General features: G+C 52.7%; 6 protein-coding genes across 6 annotated transcripts; 2 read left to right on the forward strand and 4 right to left on the reverse strand.

Moving 5' to 3' along the window:
• Nucleotides 1–3,210: 3,210 nt before the first annotated feature.
• Nucleotides 3,211–7,499, reverse strand: J4E84_002587 (uncharacterized protein; the record flags this gene model as incomplete). The annotated part of the gene is made up of 3 exons (XM_049385209.1): nt 3,211–4,850; nt 5,105–6,574; nt 6,626–7,499. The coding sequence occupies 3 exons, from the start codon at nt 7,497–7,499 to the stop codon at nt 3,211–3,213; spliced, it is 3,984 nt and encodes a 1,327-aa protein (XP_049247232.1).
• A 1,170-nt stretch (nt 7,500–8,669) lies between these two features.
• On the forward strand, nt 8,670–10,029 carry J4E84_002588 (uncharacterized protein; the record flags this gene model as incomplete). Its single annotated transcript, XM_049385210.1, has 3 exons — nt 8,670–8,886; nt 8,934–9,062; nt 9,113–10,029. 3 exons carry the CDS (start codon nt 8,670–8,672, stop codon nt 10,027–10,029), a joined length of 1,263 nt encoding a protein of 420 aa, XP_049247233.1.
• Nucleotides 10,030–11,269: 1,240 nt separating this feature from the next.
• Nucleotides 11,270–12,748, reverse strand: J4E84_002589 (uncharacterized protein; the record flags this gene model as incomplete). The annotated part of the gene is made up of 3 exons (XM_049385211.1): nt 11,270–11,278; nt 11,304–11,363; nt 11,447–12,748. The coding sequence occupies 3 exons, from the start codon at nt 12,746–12,748 to the stop codon at nt 11,270–11,272; spliced, it is 1,371 nt and encodes a 456-aa protein (XP_049247234.1).
• A 2,240-nt stretch (nt 12,749–14,988) lies between these two features.
• J4E84_002590 (uncharacterized protein) lies at nt 14,989–15,618 on the reverse strand (the record flags this gene model as incomplete). Its single annotated transcript, XM_049385212.1, has 1 exon — nt 14,989–15,618. One exon carries the CDS (start codon nt 15,616–15,618, stop codon nt 14,989–14,991), a length of 630 nt encoding a protein of 209 aa, XP_049247235.1.
• Nucleotides 15,619–16,515: 897 nt separating this feature from the next.
• Nucleotides 16,516–17,178, reverse strand: J4E84_002591 (uncharacterized protein; the record flags this gene model as incomplete). Its single annotated transcript, XM_049385213.1, has 1 exon — nt 16,516–17,178. One exon carries the CDS (start codon nt 17,176–17,178, stop codon nt 16,516–16,518), a length of 663 nt encoding a protein of 220 aa, XP_049247236.1.
• A 1,157-nt stretch (nt 17,179–18,335) lies between these two features.
• On the forward strand, nt 18,336–18,790 carry J4E84_002592 (uncharacterized protein; the record flags this gene model as incomplete). Its single annotated transcript, XM_049385214.1, has 3 exons — nt 18,336–18,493; nt 18,575–18,613; nt 18,667–18,790. The coding sequence occupies 3 exons, from the start codon at nt 18,336–18,338 to the stop codon at nt 18,788–18,790; spliced, it is 321 nt and encodes a 106-aa protein (XP_049247237.1).
• Nucleotides 18,791–19,159: the final 369 nt, after the last annotated feature.

Consider the following 19,159-nt stretch of genomic DNA (forward strand, 5'->3'; position numbering starts at 1 on the left):
CATGTTTCTCAGCTTCATCGACGAGCCTCTCATCCAGGAGATGTGCGGAGGGGCTTCAGAGGAAGACGTGGAGAACGTGAGATCAGCCGCTGCATCACTCCAGAGGCACCTAATGAAGATACGAGACCTCTTCAGTGTCTTACTTTGGACTAAAGACGCAACAGATGATACTTCGACAGTCATCAGTGTAGCGATTTCGGGTTGTCTGGCCGATGCTCACATCTTTTCATTGAACGGTGAGCTCGACTCGATGTTTGCGGCTCGCCTGCGGGATCAAGTGGACGCCTATGATGAGTTTTGTGGTCCTTTATTCTCGTTGAACGTGCGAGACACCATCGGTCCTCGACCTTCAAGACTGTTCAGCACGCCATTCTGGCGGAAGAAATCTCACACTCCGCATGCGCAATCACTTCGTTTCAAATTTGGGACCAGAGACGAGGTCTCGTAATAGGTTACAGTTAGTTTTATTCGTTTGTGTAGAAAGAAGCATTTTGCAAAAACTCGAAGACACGAAGTACGGAAGCACCGACACGAATGGAATATCCCGCCAATCTGATCTCCCCTAATTTTACCATTGCCTCATCATCTCATTGTCTTATCATCTCATCATTCCATTATCCCATGTCCCATCATCGAATTATCGCATGGTTTCATTACGGCATTGACATAAGCCACGCTGCCTGATAGGTAGGGCTGTAGGCTTCTATCGCCGTCTATTTCGATGTCCTTTAGCGAGGTGGGCACGCAGCTTATCTTGGCGATAGAAAGTCCTGGCACAGTGAGGATGGATGCAGGGAGTCCAGGGGCCGTTATGCTTCTTCATGTGACGGCGGCGCTCTTCAGGACGGCCGAAAGTGTGGGTGCATGTGTCGTAAGGACACTGAAGAGGATCCGTAACAGCAACTTGTAGGACCTGACTGTTGACTAGCGGAATGGCAGATGCGACAGGGGTCTCTTGGGGCTGAGATTGGGGTCGGGCCACATGCGGCGTTGTGTTCGGATCGTTGGCCGGCAAAGCGGCACCTACGAAGGCTGTTTGTCGAGCTTCGGCAGTGACAGCTTCTTGTGCGATACCATGGGGGTCGTCGACAAGGGATTCATCGTTGCCCAGTAGATGGTTGGCTTCACCGTTCAGCACCGCTCGCGCGTCATCCACTAGCATGGGGCTAGCTTCGAGGATATACGGATACTCATATCCATTGTACCGGAAATATGGATTGTGGAGCTCGCTAGTGGAGTCGCTATGGATGCGGGCTACCGTTAGCAGTGCTAAAAAAAAAAGAAACCTACTGAGACCCAGCCCATTGGGCCACGGGACGGTCGCTCGAGTCAACCCGATCGACGCTCTCATCGCGCGATTGTCCGGAACCTGGCGTCGAAGACATATCGAGCCGCTCTCTCTCTCAGGCGTCCAGATTCTGGATTGGCTCGGTTCGAAGTGGTGAATGAGTGGGTTAAGTCAAGAAACAACGGAACGTGTGTCTGATGTCGTCAAATAGAAGGCGGAGAGAAGGCAATCTGGTCTCGTTCGTTGACGACGGGTTGACCGCAAAAGAGTGTACGAGCGTAAAAAAGGGAGAAGGACGACGACACGCATGGTGGGAGACGGATGCTAGAGACTGCTTCGCCCTTGCGACCGGTGAGCCTGTGAAGGATCTCTACCAATCCAGTTAGCACCAAACGGAACACTAGTGTGCCCCTCGACGCATCCCAAGATTAGATATGCAGGTCCCGGCTATTTGATCCGACCACTTATGATCAGACTGTGGTCCGTCCTGGCATCACGTAAGGCACAGTGTGCCCTCCGACACGGCAGTGGCGATATACTGAAGCCAAGGCTTACTTCGGACACGTGATCCGACACGGCATGGTACGGCGCCGGACTGGTGGACATTCCGATGGCACTCAGCCTGCCTCACGCATGCCTCATGCATGGCTGCCTCAAAAATCCAGCCAACGCTGGGACAACTAGCAAGTAGTAACCAAGGCGCACTAAGAAACTTCCGGCTTTGTTTACTTCCCTTGGAGCTGCGACCACGTTCAGGGGTACGTTGAGGCGAGAGCTGAGTCCATTCCTCACAATCTGGCTCCTCTAATCAATGAAGCACGATGCTTTGCCTATAGTCTAAGAAGAGATATGCATTCTATGAAGCCGACACAAGGCTCTACCTATGTTTAAACAAGAGAGACAATTTCTACGGAGCTCAAAAAAAAAAGTCTTCGACGGGAGAACGATAGCACTATTCCTGATTTGGTCTCTGGAAGCGAGGGAGTCCCAACATGGGCATGCCCTTGCTCATTCACTGCTGCCTAAGTTTCACCATCTCACCCTCGCAGAGTGAACATAGCCTCCAGTACGTCGCTTTACCATCAGTATACCCATCGATTTACGCTTCGCGATACGAACCATCGATAACACCATAAGCGGAAGTCCGTAGGTAGTGATGTACACCTACCCGACCTTCCCTCCCAACACCCATCGCGTGCCGAGATTCTCCACGTTCAACACTCCCCTCCTCTATCCCTTCCACCGACTTTAACCCCAACGGCTGCGGGACCAGTTCAGCTGTCGACTCCGAAAACGACGTCTCGTAAAAGCTCGGCGGAAGTTCCAGTCGTTCCGTAAACTTCGACGCCCCAGACTCAGGCTTCTCCGCTGGAGACTCGCATCGCTTTGGTGGCGGAGGAGAAGCGGGAGCAGCAGGAGGAGCGGACACTAACGGACTAGCAGGCGGCGTAACGAGGGGCTCGATATGTGGTTTAGGATGGAGGCGGATGAAGTTGAAAGATGACTCCTTCTTCTTTGGCTTGTTGATGGTTAGGGAGAGGCAGAAGAGATTCATTGTGGGCATGATGGTATAGCACAATGGCAGTATGGTAGTCAGGCGATATGTCAGAATGGCAAGATGGCACGTCAAAGCTGGGTCAGTGAAGGTTAAGTACCGATGAATCTCATGTGGGTCTGTTTACACGATGCTCGAGAGACAGTGTTGTCTCATCGTTGATTTGCGTGGTTGTGGACGAACAGTGTGCGACACGAGATAGGATGTCTTACTACAGGTGTGGGTGAGGGAGGACACTCTACTTCGTAACACACTGTTGAATCCTGACAACTATTCTCGAAGACGACGCGTGCCTCCATCTCAAATAACTTTTCTTTCCTGGATGCGACATGAATTGTAACCAGCCCTAGTACGGCCACCTGGATTTCTATAGCACAGGCATGAGTACCTCGCTCATCCATCTCTTTACGTGTTCGCACAACTGCTGCTTCTCGTGCCCATTGGTCTCCCCATTATTCTTCGTTCCCCATCTTTCCTCGATATCTAGCGCCAGCTTCTGGAAGAGCTTCCCGACCTCTTCGTCTGCGTCGCTCCAAACCAAACTCTTCAAGTCGCCATCTTCATGTAGCCAGTTCTTTAGGAAGTCGCCTTCGACGTGCTTGTGCTTGGCACCTCGCTGAAGACTTTGCCCCAGGTAACGTGGATCTACATCCCTAACCAAGATCTCACCATGTTGATTGCCAGGGGTGTTGTTCATGAGAACGTTGAAGATGTCGCCACTACGGGGTTTGACTGTGTCGTGTTTGTGGGCGCCCGACCGATTCGACTTCACCTCGATCAGGTTTTGTATCAGGCGAAGTAGTAGACAGGCGGCCTTGGAAAGAATGGAGAAAGAGAAGATCGTGCCATCGGTACAAGCGCCAATGATGTCGTCGACAAGGACTCCGGTGGCCTTTCCTGCAGGATTTGGACGGCACCAAGGTGGGCGGATATCACCGCGGTCGAGACGAATAACAGATCGGGGGAGACATGCTTCAAACAACGTCGGTGAAGCGTTACTGTGTGTCCGAAGAGGTGGCTGGTAAAGACCGGTTACCGAGCTGCTCTTCTTATCGGTGAGTAAAACGAATCGATCGTTGCTACTACCCTCCTTGTCTGGCAAATCCATGACCAGATGTCGCGCGCAGTTGCGCATACCACTATCAGAGAACTCCCGCACAAAGTCGAAAGTATCGGGTCGTGCTGACTCCACAACTTTGAAGCAAAGATGTGAGTGCTGGAGCGTCGAAACGTAGACGAATGGCTGATTGACAGACACGTGGATACCTGGAGAGTGCAGATCTGTTTTACCACGCTGGAACCATCGACCGGCTTCCTCGTCGAAGCGATCAATGCACAAAGACTTCCCGACGATACTTACTGTCGTCTGATTGTCCCACAGCGCTATGCCATAGACTGGATCGTTATATGTTGACTGTTTCTGCAAATCCAGCTTGGAGCCCGATTTGCCAGTGTTGAAGATCAGTCGCCTTCCACTATGCTGCGAGGCGCCGGTCTGGATCCCGGTGCCAACAATGATGAGATTGTATCTCTTACTGTCTTTGTTCAAGAACTGCCATTCGACGATGGAATATACCCTCTCGGCATTCATCAAAGGAGCCTGAGCAACGACTAGTCGCTCCACCGGCGCTTCCACCTCCTGTTTGATCTCGACGTCATCGGTCGGTCTGTCGTCGCGCACCCTCAGTAGCTTAATCGATGATTGCAAGACTCGTTCGCCAGAAGGTGGTCCTCGTCTCTCTTTCGCTTCCATAGTCGACACTAGTACTCGACGTAACTTCTGCATGTACAGTATATTGCTCGGCTTAGCACCCGTGATGAGTTTCCTGGGAATGATTTTGGAGTCGTGCAGAAATGTAGAAGGCATATCTTGACTTGACCATTTTACGTCTGCATCCAGTTGCGAGAAGAGAAGTCGATCTCCGGCGACTGCAAACAGAAAGCCGCCGAGGTTCCTCCCAACAACATCCAGTTTCGGTAGAAATGGCAGTTGATAGATTGCCGATACTGGCGATTGATTATACTCGGGGTGGCCGCGATCGGTAAACCATATGGAATCGATGTCGAGACAGGAAAATTCACTTGAAGAGGGGCGCACTCGGCAGAAATCTGATCCACAAGAAACAAATGCTGCAGATACATCTGTTTCGCTGCGGGTTATCTTGGCTGAAGCTGCGCCCATATGAGTAGAGCTCCAGGACGGGGGTGATATGACTGTACGATGTGAGAAGCGTCTCGTGTTAGGATCTATTTCAACTTACCACCGTGCTCTACGTGGATTTGCGAACTCAGAAGAGTGCCATCCCGCATTGCGCACACCAGAAAATTCTTGCCGTCCTTGCTCAGAACAGCAACACTCCCACAGAGCTTCTGCGAACCGTTGAGAGTATCTTGGTCTTTCCAGGAGTCTTCCAACGTCAACGAGGTCTCACCATACGAGTACTGAAAGAGGAAGACCTTCGAATCGAATGTACTAACGAACACATATGGAACGCCGTTGATTTCCAGTGTCTCTACGCATGTGGGGTCATGAGCTAGCTGGTATTGGAATGAATTTGATCGGTCGAAGTTGCCGCCCTTTGAGATTGGTATGATCTCCAGTAGCGCATGACCGCTCTTTCGAGACGCAAGCGCGATGAAAGGGCATGCAGTATGGGTAACAGCCAACAGCAAAGGAGAGTCAAACTTCAAAGACTCGATTTGTCTTAATGTTGGCCGAAGAAGAGTGCGGGCCTCTCGCCTTGAAATCTGAATCGATATCGTGTCAGACCAAGGACATGCCGAGATGGTCTCCTCTTCTCGCATCAGATCGTCTTCGAGCGGATCATCGTCGCTGGGTGTTTGGAACTTGTCCCAGAAGCCCTCTTCCCATGCTCCAGTGAAGTCTGCACGGCTCTCCGGCTGTGTACGGACGATTCGAATTACCAAGGTCTCTGGCGGGAGCGTTATCGAAAATATCGCATAGTGCTGTCTCCTCATCGTGCCTTCGATGTCGGCCATATGACTGCCATGGTCAACCACCCATATCCCAGCGCAGCCGTTGATGCCGCTGAAACTATCGTCGACAACAGCTTGTATGCCGCGTCGCAGCTCCGAGATCTCTCCATGTGGATTATTGCCGTTTGCGACAAAGATGGAAGATCGTTGACGTTCGTCTGACGCGCGCGGGCTAGATAGTTTGGTTACTACAAGGTCTGTAAGAGGCGTCCAATTTGGGATGCTATCGACGAAGGAGAATTGATTTGTGCTTGGATATTGCACTGCATAGGAGTACTCAGTGGGCCAGGCACCGACTTTGCAAAGCAATCCATCATTGCTTGCCCCGCCGGCAATCAGAAGATCCGGGTATTGCTGCGACATCTCTGAGTTGTCGATACCCATGCATGAAAAGGAGGTGTCAATCCGATGTTGCCAATCACCAGCCTCGTCGATCTCCAGAGTGCCCGCTGGCCCTCGCACCACATACATAATACGGCCATCCTCTCTTGCAATGTAAAACACCTCCTTTTGGTAATCGGAGTTGCGCGGCGCCTTATCCCAAGCGGTCCACTTGGGAGCGTGCTTGCCATCGCCTGGTAGTATTGATTGAAGTATTGTCTTGTCGATCGACACTGTGGTTTGCGTTGGATCTCCAGAGAGAATATTTTTGTAAACCGAGATGTGGTCGTCGGACACTAGAAGGAAATCCGAACTCCGGCGAAGTGGTATGAGTAGAGAAGGTATTGTGTCCTCTAGACAGGTCAGTAACGCTCATATACTGCTTAGTACGGCTACACACTTACCAGACTGGACAAGGTATCGCTCCGTCCGAGGGGTTGCTTTACTGAGATCCTGTCTGCAATCCCAATCGAAACAGGTGAGCCTGGTCCTCCCCTGGAGGACTACGACGAACAGCAAAACAACGTGGTAATCGTCCTGTCCAACTCCTGATGATAAGAAATCCATGTGCATTATCTGACCTTCAATAGACATGATTCGCTCATCTTCGATAGGCGCAGCAATCTCATTGCTCATCCTAGAATCCCTTTTCCATCGTTCCATCGGCTTCGTCTTGTAGAGGATAAAGCGCCCTTCGTGTGCTGCGACTGCCATTGCTCGGCATTTGGGATCTATAGCGAGGAAGGTACCGAAGCGATCCAAGCGGGAACTCCCTGCAGGTAGCTTGATGGTCTTCTGGATGAATGTGGCAGTACCTGCCGTATCGTGTTGAGCCCACAAGAACATCAACGATCGGTTTGATAGAGTAAGCACGACGACTTCCGGAGGTAAGGCGTCGTCTCCATTTCCCGTGGTTGGCCTTCTTGTCCTGTGCTTCATGTAAAATTGATGTAGCGAAGGACTGCCATTTGTGGTTGCGGAGACTTCACGAGGGTCGCCAAAGACTTTGGCGGTGATGATGCGGCCGCCGTTGAAGTCAGTCTTGGAAGCCACATGGCGGATCTGGCCATAGTCACGGATCTCTTTGAGACGTATGAAGTCCTCGCCGACCATGACAACGTCGGTCAGATCTTTGTGACGTATCTTCGCCGGAAGGATGAGTTTGCTTAGCGGTGTCTCAAAGACAGTCTGCGACAGTATGCCGTATTCAGGCATTTGGCTTGTTGGCTTGGGCGTTGCATCCCGCATCTCAACGTCATCTTGAGACGCGTTGGCCATGATCTGATAAGGGTCGAGCGGTCTGGAAACCCACTCACCGTCGACGAGGCTGAGGCCGTGGGCTTGGGCCATGACGTTTGATTAAAGCCTATTCGGAAGGCTGGAAACAATGTATAGCTTGAAGATCGAAATCGATGGTGACAGATTCCGCGCACAACACGGGATGAGATCAGACCAGCGTAGGTAGAAGCAACGAAGGCAGACTCAGAGCTGAAACGGATGACATGTTGCTGCCTGTCGCAACAGGCTTGTCAGACACGCTGATGAGGCAAGGAACTTCAGCAATAGGTACTGGGATCAATTGATGCAACAGAAAGCCAGTCGGATGTGGCAAGGGCTGGATTGGACGGTTGGTGGTGGTGAGCGGAATAGCAGCAGCGACCTAAGGCAACTGGAACCGGGATGCCTTGACCAGCTCAAGCCGGCAGCTAGCAGGCCACTACAGCACCCTGGACACCTTCTCAGAGATGGAGTTACCGGATGCACCTACTACTAGCACGCAGCACGTGTAGAGCGCGGAAAGGCTCGTGTAGTGCGCTTCAAGTATCGGAAGGGGGTACCGATCTAGATCACCAGATGATCGTGCAGCAGGGAGTACGATCTTAGTCGGATCGCGATGGCTATGTGAGTTGGTTGCAAGTCCAGTGGTGCGGCGCAGAAGTTGACTGGGGTGCGGGAAGTCTTCCAGCAATGGTTGGTCGGCGTGAAGGTGTCGAGCATGCAGACAGTGCGCCGACACGGAAGATTTGGCGGCACGGCAGCGTCTCGGGCCTTGGTGGCCGCCGGCGAACAGGTGGGCGCGAGTGGTGTTGTCGGGTTACACGGTCGTCACCCCCGCGCAGACAGCGGATAAAAGATGATGGCGATGGGATGGGATACGGCAAGTGCCGGTAGTTGACCTTCACAAGTCGGTGGGGTGCCAAGCGCCTCGGTTGGACAAGGAGGAAGGCGCGACCCGTCACGTCAACCCGGCAGCTGGGACGCCTACGCGCAACAGCATGTAGCTCCTCCAACAAACATCTTGCCACCCTCTTGCATCTCTTCCCTGCGCTCTCCTGCGCTCTCCTGCGCACACGAGGGCCCACGTTGGCCACGTCATCGCGTCCCAGATCCAGCTCTTTCCTGCCGCTGCCGCGTACTGAGGGCACGTCTCGAAATGCGGGCACTGTCATGGCATCACGCACTCCCTCTGGCTCCGTGTCGCGCTCAGTGAGCTCTGGCAGCTTGCCCACGCGACACGCCACCCCCGTTCCCCACCTCACGCCTGCCGAGAAGGAGAAGGAGTCTCTGGTGCGCGCGGCCATCGACAATGGCGACGTCACCGCCCTGGTAGACCTCGCGACCAGCCCCTCTGGCCTCGTCAGCGATAGCTTGCGTTGCACTGCTTGTAGGCCTCCCATTGCACGCATCTCTACACTAGGCTGACAACTATAGGGCCTCTCCTGCTAGGATGCTCTGACAAGGATTCAGAGAAGGAGCCATGGAAACATCTCTCCGAGCACAAGGATGAGCATCAGGTTGGCTTGGATGTCAACCGCGCGTTTGTCTACTACCCCAGGAACGGTATGTTGCATGCAAGCGAACCAACTTGTGTTTCATACTAATAGGACCAGAGTCTGAGAAGCAGCTTAATCGTCGAAAAGAGCAGCTCTCCGATGTCATCCTTGACGTCCTGCGCCATCACCCCACGCTCTGCTACTTCCAGGGCTACCACGATATCGTCCAGGTCTTCCTACTCGTCCTCGGCCCCGAACATGCCCCCGCTGCAGTTGCCCGACTAAGCCTGCTTCGCATTCGCGACTTCATGCTGTCGTCGCTCGATCCAGCCCTCGCCCAGCTCGAATTGCTGCGACCGATCCTCCGCGCCGCCGATCCCGTCCTGTATGAGCACCTTCCCAAGAGTCAGCCTTCGTTTGCGCTTGCCGGAACAATCACCATGTTCGCCCACAATATACAAGACTACAAGGACATCACAAGGCTGTTTGACTTCTTCTTGGCGCGACATGCGGTTATGCCCATATACCTCTTCGCAGCTGTGGTGCTATCCAAGAGGGAGGAGCTGCTGGAGTACGAGAAGGAGGACGAGGACATACTTTACGTCATGCTAGGGAAGCTTCCAGAGCCTTTCGACGTCGAGTTCCACATCGCCCGGACCGTGGAGCTGTACGAGAGACTACCTCCTGCGTCGCTCAACAGCTGGGAGTGGTGGCGCATCTCGTCCTCCAGCGTACTCAAATCGTCTGCGACAAACAACAGTCTGCGTCGTCTTACCTTGGAAGATGGCGAGATGCTGTTCTTGCAGCAGGAGCAGGACCTCCGTCGCGCGCAGACCCTGAGACAGGCCGTCAAGACAATACACTACATCAAGCTGCGTGTTTGGCACCACCGCCGGTATGGAGCTGTTGGTCTTGCCATGGTAGTGGGTGCCTATGCTCTGTGGCTCGGCAGGAACGGAGGTCACAACACAGGATTCCCGCTTTTTGGACCGTTGGGAGGGTACCTGATGAGGTTTCTCGGAGGCCCAGCATGAACGGCGCATCAGGAGTTGCGGTTACAACAAAAGTGGTTTCAAGCATAGCATGGCGCTAAGGCAAGATCGGTGCAGGAAGAGGAACAAAAGTCTGAAGAGTCGTTTGGCTCGTATAGAGGTATTCCACTTTTATCAGTGACCAGTCCCCCATTTTGCTCCAGATGGTTCATCTTTTCTGCTACTGTCTACCACCACCTATGCGGATACATGTTCCGAATTCTCACCAGGCAGTCTACGCTTATCTCTCTCACAGCACGCCCGTAAACGTCGCTAGAGGGTGTACTCAACATCACAGTACCTAGTCCCAGGACACTACCACCACGTTAGCGCGCGAATCTCACATCCCCATCCTTCTCCAACCCAACTTACCGTATCATGAAACGCACAAGCCCACAGCTTACACTGCTGCATTTGTAACTGTCGCGTCAAACCCATCTTGGTCTGTCAGACCGTCAGCTCGAATCCAGCAATCAATCCTTTCCTCTCGCTTCTCGTTTTCTCGCTTTTCTCTGGTCTCAGTTGCGCATACGTACCTTCATGCAATACTCAATCTCCTCGTCACAAACGCCGGATCCGGGGATCTCGGATAGCAGGGTTGCGGGCTTGGGGATCCATCGGTAGGTTGTAGTGCGGGGGTTGGTGGTTGGTGTTGCGGCGGAGGCGAGGGGGGCTAGGAAGAGGGTAAGAATGGGTAGGAGGATGGGGTGCATGGTTGTGCAGTTGTTGTTATGGTTGTCTGGTTCGTGTGCTGGGAGAAGAATGCGTCGTAACTGAGTATTGGGTAAAAGAGGTGGGTGAGAGTGTTGATCAGTCGCGTCGGCGTTGTGAAAGATCTTATGACGTTAGGTTAAGGAGTGAATAGGAAGAGAGAACTATATCCACTTAGAGTGTCACCGGCTTGCAAGCTTGTGATACAGCTGGTAAGCCATTCATTTTGGTAGAGGACTACAGGTGATTATACATAGGGTTACCCAAGGTCAGGATGTTCGCCATATCGGAGACATGTTGACATCCCTCTTAGGCCGTGCGTAGTTTCCACCACACATCAATCCCAACACCAGCTGACTCTGTCAATTACAAGCTGAGATGGTGTTTCAGCCCCTCATCTCATGACTACTAGTCAAAATTGTCAGGCACCGGCGATCCGTGGAGGAGAGTGCGCAAATCAGGTTGTAGCACCTCGCCATGTCCGAGTTTGTAAGTGCAGCGATCGCAGTCCATGCACTACAAGAATGTTAGCCTACTCCTCCTAACCTTGAGAATAAATCACTTACAGCCTCGTCCGCGCACATGCTCTTGCGGAACTTCTCCTTAGTCTCGGCATCAGGTGAGCCCTATCAGCGCGTTAGTCATCGTTCGCAAAGCCCAGATGTATCGTCGTAGTAGAAGAGAACGAGCAGGGAAGGGGAATACTTACAGCGATAAGGTAAAGATACTGCATGTACTCGCAGCTCTTGACCGTCTCACAGACCCTGTTGTCCGGGTAAGGGTACAAGTATTTCGGAAAACCCGCGCATGTCATTCTTCCCTTGGGGAAGGCGGAAGTAGGTCCCTCGGGTTGGCAACCACCTGCCCTGCTGCACTGGTACGGCGCCGACCAGGTACCGTTACTATTGCATTTGTACATGAAGCGATGATGGCTGTCGCAGGCCCAATCTCCGTAGGCGCATTCAGTGCTGTTGGTTTGACGTTGCATTTTCGACGGACCTACACCACCAGTCTCGCAGTGCGCTTTCCCTGGGCCGTCAGTGATGCAGTCTCCGTAAGTGGTGCACTTCTTCTCGGTATGCCACATCTCGTTGTCTCCGCAAAGCATGAGGGCGTACGCGTCAGAGTCGCACTTTCGATCGCCTGGCGTGCATGGCTCTGGTACGGTCGCGGGAGTCGGTGGCTTCATCCAGCACTGCACGAAATCGTCATGCTTGACGCATTCGGAAGTCTTGGGACACATGGTTGATTTCCAGACGCTGTCGACACACTCCTGACGCTTGTTGCCAGAGCAGCGGGATGTGCCAGTGTCGCAATACTCATGAGCATCTGGAGTTCCTTGCGATATCCACGACCGAGAGTCAAGGGATTTGGGAGGAGGAGCAGTGGACAGGATTTCAGGGTCGTAGACGCATTTTGTTTCGCCTTGGCTGACGTATTGACCAGGCACCCAGTGCATGCAAAACTCTTCCGATCCGCAGGTCCCATAGGCAAGCCAGAATTGATCATAGTTGCACATCTCGATGCGGTAAAGACCGTTTGACCAGTTTGAGCATCGCGTCTCGGTCACTGTTTTGCAAGGCTCAGGTTGCGGTGGAGTGCCAGGAGGGAGAGGCGCCGGTGGCAAGTCTGCAGTGGCGCAGGAAGTCTTGTTCATGAGTGTGTTACATACTCCGGGTGTAGGGCATGATTCAATGGCTTTCCATCGGTGCTCGTTGTTGCATGCGACACGCCACTCATTGCCGAGGCAGCGCTCTTCGCCGGGGATGTCGCAGGTCGCGATACAATGACCATGATCATCAGGGTTGTTGGTGTCAATGGTACAGATTTCGGTCTTGCTACATGACTGATCCGACCAGTATTCAGTGCCTTGGGGATTGCAGATCACCACGTCGTTGTAGTCGCACTTTCGAGTGCCTGGCTCGCAGAACTGCTCCGAGGATGGAATGCTGGCAGAGAACACCACAGGTAGTACCATGGCCAGAGCCACGAAGATCTTGTTGAATCGCATTTTCAGTGAGCGTGTAGGATGAGGTGGTAGTGAAATGTAGTGGTAGGAGAAGAGAATTGAAGTTGATGGTGCAGGAAGGGAGGAAGGAGTGGAAGAAGTCGGTCTACAAAGCACATCGACGTACAAAAGGGGGCCAAGCTAGAAGCACGAGCGGTGTGCAGGTAACGGCTGCCCCATGGTCTGAAGCAGGTGATAGGTCGATGGTGAGGGAAAGAGCTACCCCGATACTAACAAACGCCCGAATGAGCGAGTAGTTGAACTCATTCTCGAACATTTGCGCCGTCGGTCAGCTAACAGCCTATCAGCTAGTATTCAAACCAATAATCAAAGTCCTCAACGCATCAAGCCAAGCCTTCTCCGCTCTCAGTGTTTGTATTATCAATCCAGCGACTCCATCGGGCAGGCTCAACCAACAGTTTCGATGGGCTATTGCTCTTTTTCAATTCCATTATATAGTATTGAGAGATTGCGCCACAATTCATGGTTTGTCAGAGTGCCGAGATGAGGCAATGCAGAATGCGGTATACAAGCCCGACATTCGCGGTGAGTACCAGTCACGTGACTCGCGCGAGTTCGCCCGCAATACATAGCCCTGGAGGTGGTCAGTTCACTCTCAGCCTTTTCTCTCAGTGAAAACTCCCACGATTTACTTCTCAGGGATTTAGTCCTCTGGTGTTCAAAGCTTCGAGCCCCCACTTTGAGGTCCGTTTCGTTACAATCAACCCGCGCCAACCCATCCCATCCGCCGCCATGCTACTATCAAAAGCCTCCATCATCTTATCTCTTCCGTTCACTGTACGCGCACTATCTTTCTCCTCCTTGTTCGGTATTCGAGGGTCGGAACAACAAACATGCGATCGTTCATGCTTCGCCGACTATCGCTCCCTCATGGGCGACGCTGCTGAAAACCTCGTACTTCCAATCTCATCATCGCATCGAAACACAGCCGACGATCTCTGCGGCGATCAGGAATGCTCCCAGTGCGACTTTTGCGACGTCAGCCTTACTGGTCGCTTTCCTATCTTGTCTCTGCAGAATGTAGAGCTCAACCGGATAGCGAATGCGGAAGCGAGAAAAGGTGCGGACAATGCGGAGGTGAAAATATGTACGGATTGCCAGCTATACCTGAATAACTGCGAGAGACCTCACGAACGCAAAATGGCATACAATCCCCCGTGGCATGAACTCGCCCCGCCCTACCCTCTCCACATAACAGACCACCAGCGAACTCTACAATGCGAGCTCCAGCTCTGCACAGACGGTCCTATACACTGCGGCGTCAACGGGGCATGCGAGCGCCAGATCTGCAAAGACCTCGCTGACCGTGCTGACCTTCTCGAACCGGCTCATACACTGGAGTGCGAAGACTGCGTGAAGTCCTGGGTCCGATGCATACACGATAGGTGTATTCCACCTACACTCGACGCGTTGGCAGACAGCTTACGCTCACCCAATTGCTTCAAGAACCATACGCAATGTCAGCAACAAACATGGCAAGAGATCAACGCCTCGCTTGCACCGGATCGGGATTGTGTGGAGTCTTGCTGGGGGAGTACCCCGACGTATTGCCATATTGGTTCTTGTGCCTTGCCCTTTCGCTCCTCGGGAACGCAAAACTCGACCTCTCTCCCGTTCACTCCCGCCCCAACTAGAATCGAGACTTTATCTCGAGGTTGCAGTGCGTTTCGCGATACATGCCTGGAGACTTGTGACCTGGGTAATGCTCACTTGAAGTGCGAAGCAAAGTGCGAAAGACTGCATAGTAGCAATGAATGGTTCAAAGAAGTATGTGAGCAGACGTGTGGGAAGAGGACTTGCTGGACCGAATGCAGAGACATGACATGCTGTGTAGGACCAGAGCAGTGTAAAGAGGGTGGAGAGGCATACAGGTGCAACAACAAACTGAGATGCGAGAAGTATAAGAAGATGGTAGAGAAGGGCAATATGATGCTACGCAGTTAGTAGTTGCTATTGCTCAACGTTTGTGGCTCTTATCGCATTCATGTCAAGGACGATAGTGAAATGCACTGGATCATAATCGATGTATTAAACAGGATCGTCGGCCTGCGACCTCGATGTTTTGGCAGAACTCCACCCAACGCCTTGCATGAAACTCATGATATGGTAAATGTAATAGCAGTTGTAGCAAGCTAGCGGTCCTATAATGACCGCTGCATTCCCTTGGGCTGAGTGTCGGTCTGCATGAACGCCGTCATGCACCGTGATGTCATGCTCGCCTCTTATTTCGGGCCTGAGCCATATCCAGCGCTGTTCTTCGGTTCTTCAGCAAGCAAATCGGCGCTGTATACACGCTTGTAGTCCTGCTCGCTCCATCCCTGCTGCTGGGCAAGGCCACTGAGACTCAGGCCACGCGAACGAGTCTTCTTGACTGCATCGCCTTGAGCGGCGCCAACGGGAGTAGAGTTGTAGTTGAGGGGCACTACACCTTGACCGGGAGGCGGGAATGGAGTGGAGCCTGTCGGCGACGCGACTGTTCGGCCCGCAGTGACGTTGTCGGGTACTTCAGAGTCGGCGGAGAAGTCGGACGAGACGGACGCTTGCTGCGCTCGCTTCAGTGCGTTCTCGTAGTTCGCTGAGCTTGCTCGAGCCATGCCAGGGCGGCGGTAGCCAGTGTAAGCACGGACAGCTTCAGTTGGGCCATTGTCTGTTGTCTCGTTTCCTCCACCGGCACCCATCAGGGGCAAAAGATTTGGGTCGGGAGCAGCCGCATCGGTTTGCGAAGCGCTGTTGGAGGTGAAGGCGGCTTCGGCTTCGGAGCGTGTGTTGGGTGTGAGGCCCGAGGGAGTGAAGGCGCCCGATGAGAGGAAGGAGCCCTCGGTGGGCGGCATGAGAGATGGTCGTGAGCTCATGGTGAAGACAGTGTGTGCTGTCGTATCTTAGTAAGCTGCAAGACATCCTGGAACCTTGAAAGCGTGAACGTACGTGAAGTCTGTGAACTACTATTAGGGTCTAGGCGGTGCCGTGTCAAATAGTGTGATTGGAGGGTACTGGTCCCTGTCTATCAGTCAGCTGGGTAGTCCCTAGAGGCCGTAGAAGGACCGCACCGAACGTTCAGGGTCTTTGGTATGCAGGTGCAGCAAAAAGAATCGTAATTGTTCGTTCACATCGGTTTAAGCGACTGCCATGTATTTGAGCAATAGCGGCTGATGCTATGCCATCATATCTTGGCGGGTGACGTCTTTTCAGGGTCCAGACTTGCGGGGCCCTCTAGCCGCATGTGGCAGCTTCTCGTGCAGCTCAATCAACATTGAGGGCGATGGCGACGAGCCGCAAGGGTTTGCGCTGATCGCTGACATGCTTGCTGTGGAGATGGCTCCCTTCAATAGGTGGGAATGGCGCGGTCGACGTCTCTAAGCGGAGAGAAGACGTGCAACATGCATGTCACCGCGCGTTAGGGCTGGTGATACTCGGAACACGGGACACGGGTGAGTATTGGATCTGTGAATTCCTCGACTAAATATCCAACAGCCATCTGACCACTCACTCCCATTAATTCGAATCGAAGCATCGAAACACCGACCAAACCAAACATCGACCAAATACAGACATGGTGGCTACATCACCGATCCACAAAACCTTGCCACAAGTAGCCCCTTGCTTCCTGCTCAAAACCGCCCAACACATCTGGCGTAATGAAGCCTCTGGACAATCTGTGATGCCGTTAGACGAGGATCTCAATGTAAGGTGAAGGGGAAACAGATGTCTTACCTCACTACATTAGCCGCGAATCATCCGACAGTATCGAACTAGAGGCCAGAGTGGCAAACACCAATGGCGGCGGTAGTAGCACCACCAACCTTGGCAGTGCATTCAACATAGGCAGCATAGACTGCGGCGAGAGCAAAGCCAGCGGTGCCTTCAATAGCGGCCAAAGCAGCGCCAGTGCATCCAGCGATACCGGAAGCGCCTGCAAGCCCAGCAGCAACGACGCAAGAGCCACATGCCCAGTTCTGGAAGCAGCCGCTTCGGCCTGACTTGATACGCGCATCGTGAAGGGCAAGCGCTTGTCGCTCCATGCGACGGACCGAGTCGTTGCGAGCGGCAAGCTTGTTGCTCTTGACTTCGGATACAGCGTCGACACGGGCGGCTTCCGGGGCGACCAAGGCCGAGACCTCGAGCGAGAGTTCGGTGAAGACGTATTCTTTGACGTGGTCCGGCCAGGCCTGGACGGCTTCAATGGGTTGCTGAAGGAGGGGGCACCAGTCTTCCACGGTCATCGTGACATAGTCGACGGTGTTGAGGAGGTCGACCATGGCCTTGGTCGGAACATGGACCTTCTCGGCAATGACCTCGATGGGGATTGCTCCCAAAGAAACGTCGATGTCGATGTTGGCCGTCGCATTGACGCTGGCGGCTGCAGCCATGCTGGCAGTAGCAAGGAGAGACAGCTTGAGGAATGAGGTAGTCATGGTGAGGTAGGGTAGCTGATGAAGGCTGTGGTTTGGAATGAGAAGGTGAAGGATTTGAAATGAGGATTCGGGAAGGATAGTGAAGTACTGAGCTGATATTGGAAGAGAGCATTTCCTCCGGTTTTTATAACTTCTAAAGCTTCGTTCAACATACATCGCCTCGATACCTGATTACTGAGACATTGCTTCCGGCGTCGGATACGGATGCAAAAGCTCATAGCATGCCGCTCACCTCCTCATTGACATCTGCCGGATTTGCACAGAAGCAGAGTATCACGCAACGGTAACCGACTACCAAGCATACGATTCTGACTGAGGCCGTATCCGAATCAGCCCTAAGGACTTGGACTGCTCGCGCTTTCCCTGAGTTCGGGATTATTCATTGACAGAAGCAGCATGCCCAGCACTGATACGAAATTACCAGAAGTACAGTCATTGCAAAATGAGTAACATTGTGAGTTCCAAGGACTTGGCTCGCTAGCTAAAAGCGTATCTTAGCTCTCTTCACCGCTGAGTATCAGTCATCAGAATTGCCTCGCTATGCCCACTCGGTCCAAAGCAAGACACAAATCCAGACTTATGACCTGCATTAGGACCGTCTCCACCATGTCAGCCCTACGATTCAGGGTAATTCATGGTCTTCCGACTAACTGGATCGGTCCGTCTTTCTGGATCCGCTCGACTGTTCAGACCGGCCCGAGCACGGTCTTGGTAGTTCTCGGATGTATACTAATCCAACGGCTGCCAAGCATGTTACTTCGAACTTCACATCTTGCGTCTATCACGGTATGTCCAAGAGTTGATCTGCTATACTTGGTCTGCATCAAGCGATTACTTGTCGGTGAGGTGTAGTGCCTAACACATTCCATCATACTTGGCCTCATTTGCTCGAATCAGTCACGCTCGTATCCAAGTCTCAGCAATGAGATACCGCCGGTACTTGCTCAAGGCTATGAATTTTGGGGGTCAAAGACAAGGCCGTAGGATGTGTTGGACGTGAAAGAGGAGTAGGATGAGGCCGTTGCGAAAGCTATAAGAACTGAAGGAGTTCCGCAGAAAACAGATATCTCTCATCATCTACAACCATCACTTTCCAACACTCAATCATCACATCTTCTCCCTTCAAGTCTTCCATCGACTCCTCTCAACTCAACAACATGTTCTCCAAGACCATCATCCTCGCCCTCTTCGCCTCTTCGGCCGCCTTCGCCGCCTCCATCCAGCAGAGGCAGCTCAACCCCAGTGTCCAGCTCTGCTCCAACAAGGACTTCAACGACTGCGACAATGTGAACTTTCACTACGGCATCTGCGGCAAGTCACTTCTAGCATGCGCATCTCTTGAACGTGGTAGCTAACACAAAGCAGAGGCTTCCGGAAGGCTGAACGACAAGGTCAGCTCGCTCAAGGCAAACGGCCACAACTGCATCTTTTACAAGTAAGTGATCACCGAACAGCAATTCTGGATTGCACATGCTGATGGCTTCATAGCGACACTGGTTGCCGCAATGGGAACGGCCAGATTGCTACCACTGGTGATGTTGCCAACATCCGCTCCCACAGCTCTTTCTCCACCATGAACGACGATATTTCCTCCTTCTTGTGCAGCATCTAAGGGTTCTCTTCCGCATACCTTTCCTGTCTTTCCGATGCTTAGCAATTGTTTGGTGGTTTTGTCCTGTTTCGAGGCGAGCTTGGTGCGCGAGCTCGGCATCCACTGGAGCACATCACAGGAACGTCAGGATGGCACAAGCTTTCAGTCTATACAGCTGAAGATGGGCAGTCTTTTACTTTCTATTTCTTTTCTTGGAAAGACTCTTTTGATTGGGGGCGGTTTGATTTGGTTAGGGGATAGATCGTGTAGTACGGAAGCCTTTTGGTTTCATAATAAAGCAGTTGTCTCCTGAACGCACTTGGATAGGCATTCCTTTCATGAGGCTGGATAGAGATGCTAACATACAGGGCTTCGGCGGGTGCAGTCTCA

The sequence above is a fragment of the Alternaria hordeiaustralica genome (assembly GCF_023758085.1).
Source record: "Alternaria hordeiaustralica strain BMP 2776 chromosome Unknown scaffold_3, whole genome shotgun sequence".
NCBI lineage: Eukaryota > Fungi > Ascomycota > Dothideomycetes > Pleosporales > Pleosporaceae > Alternaria > Alternaria hordeiaustralica.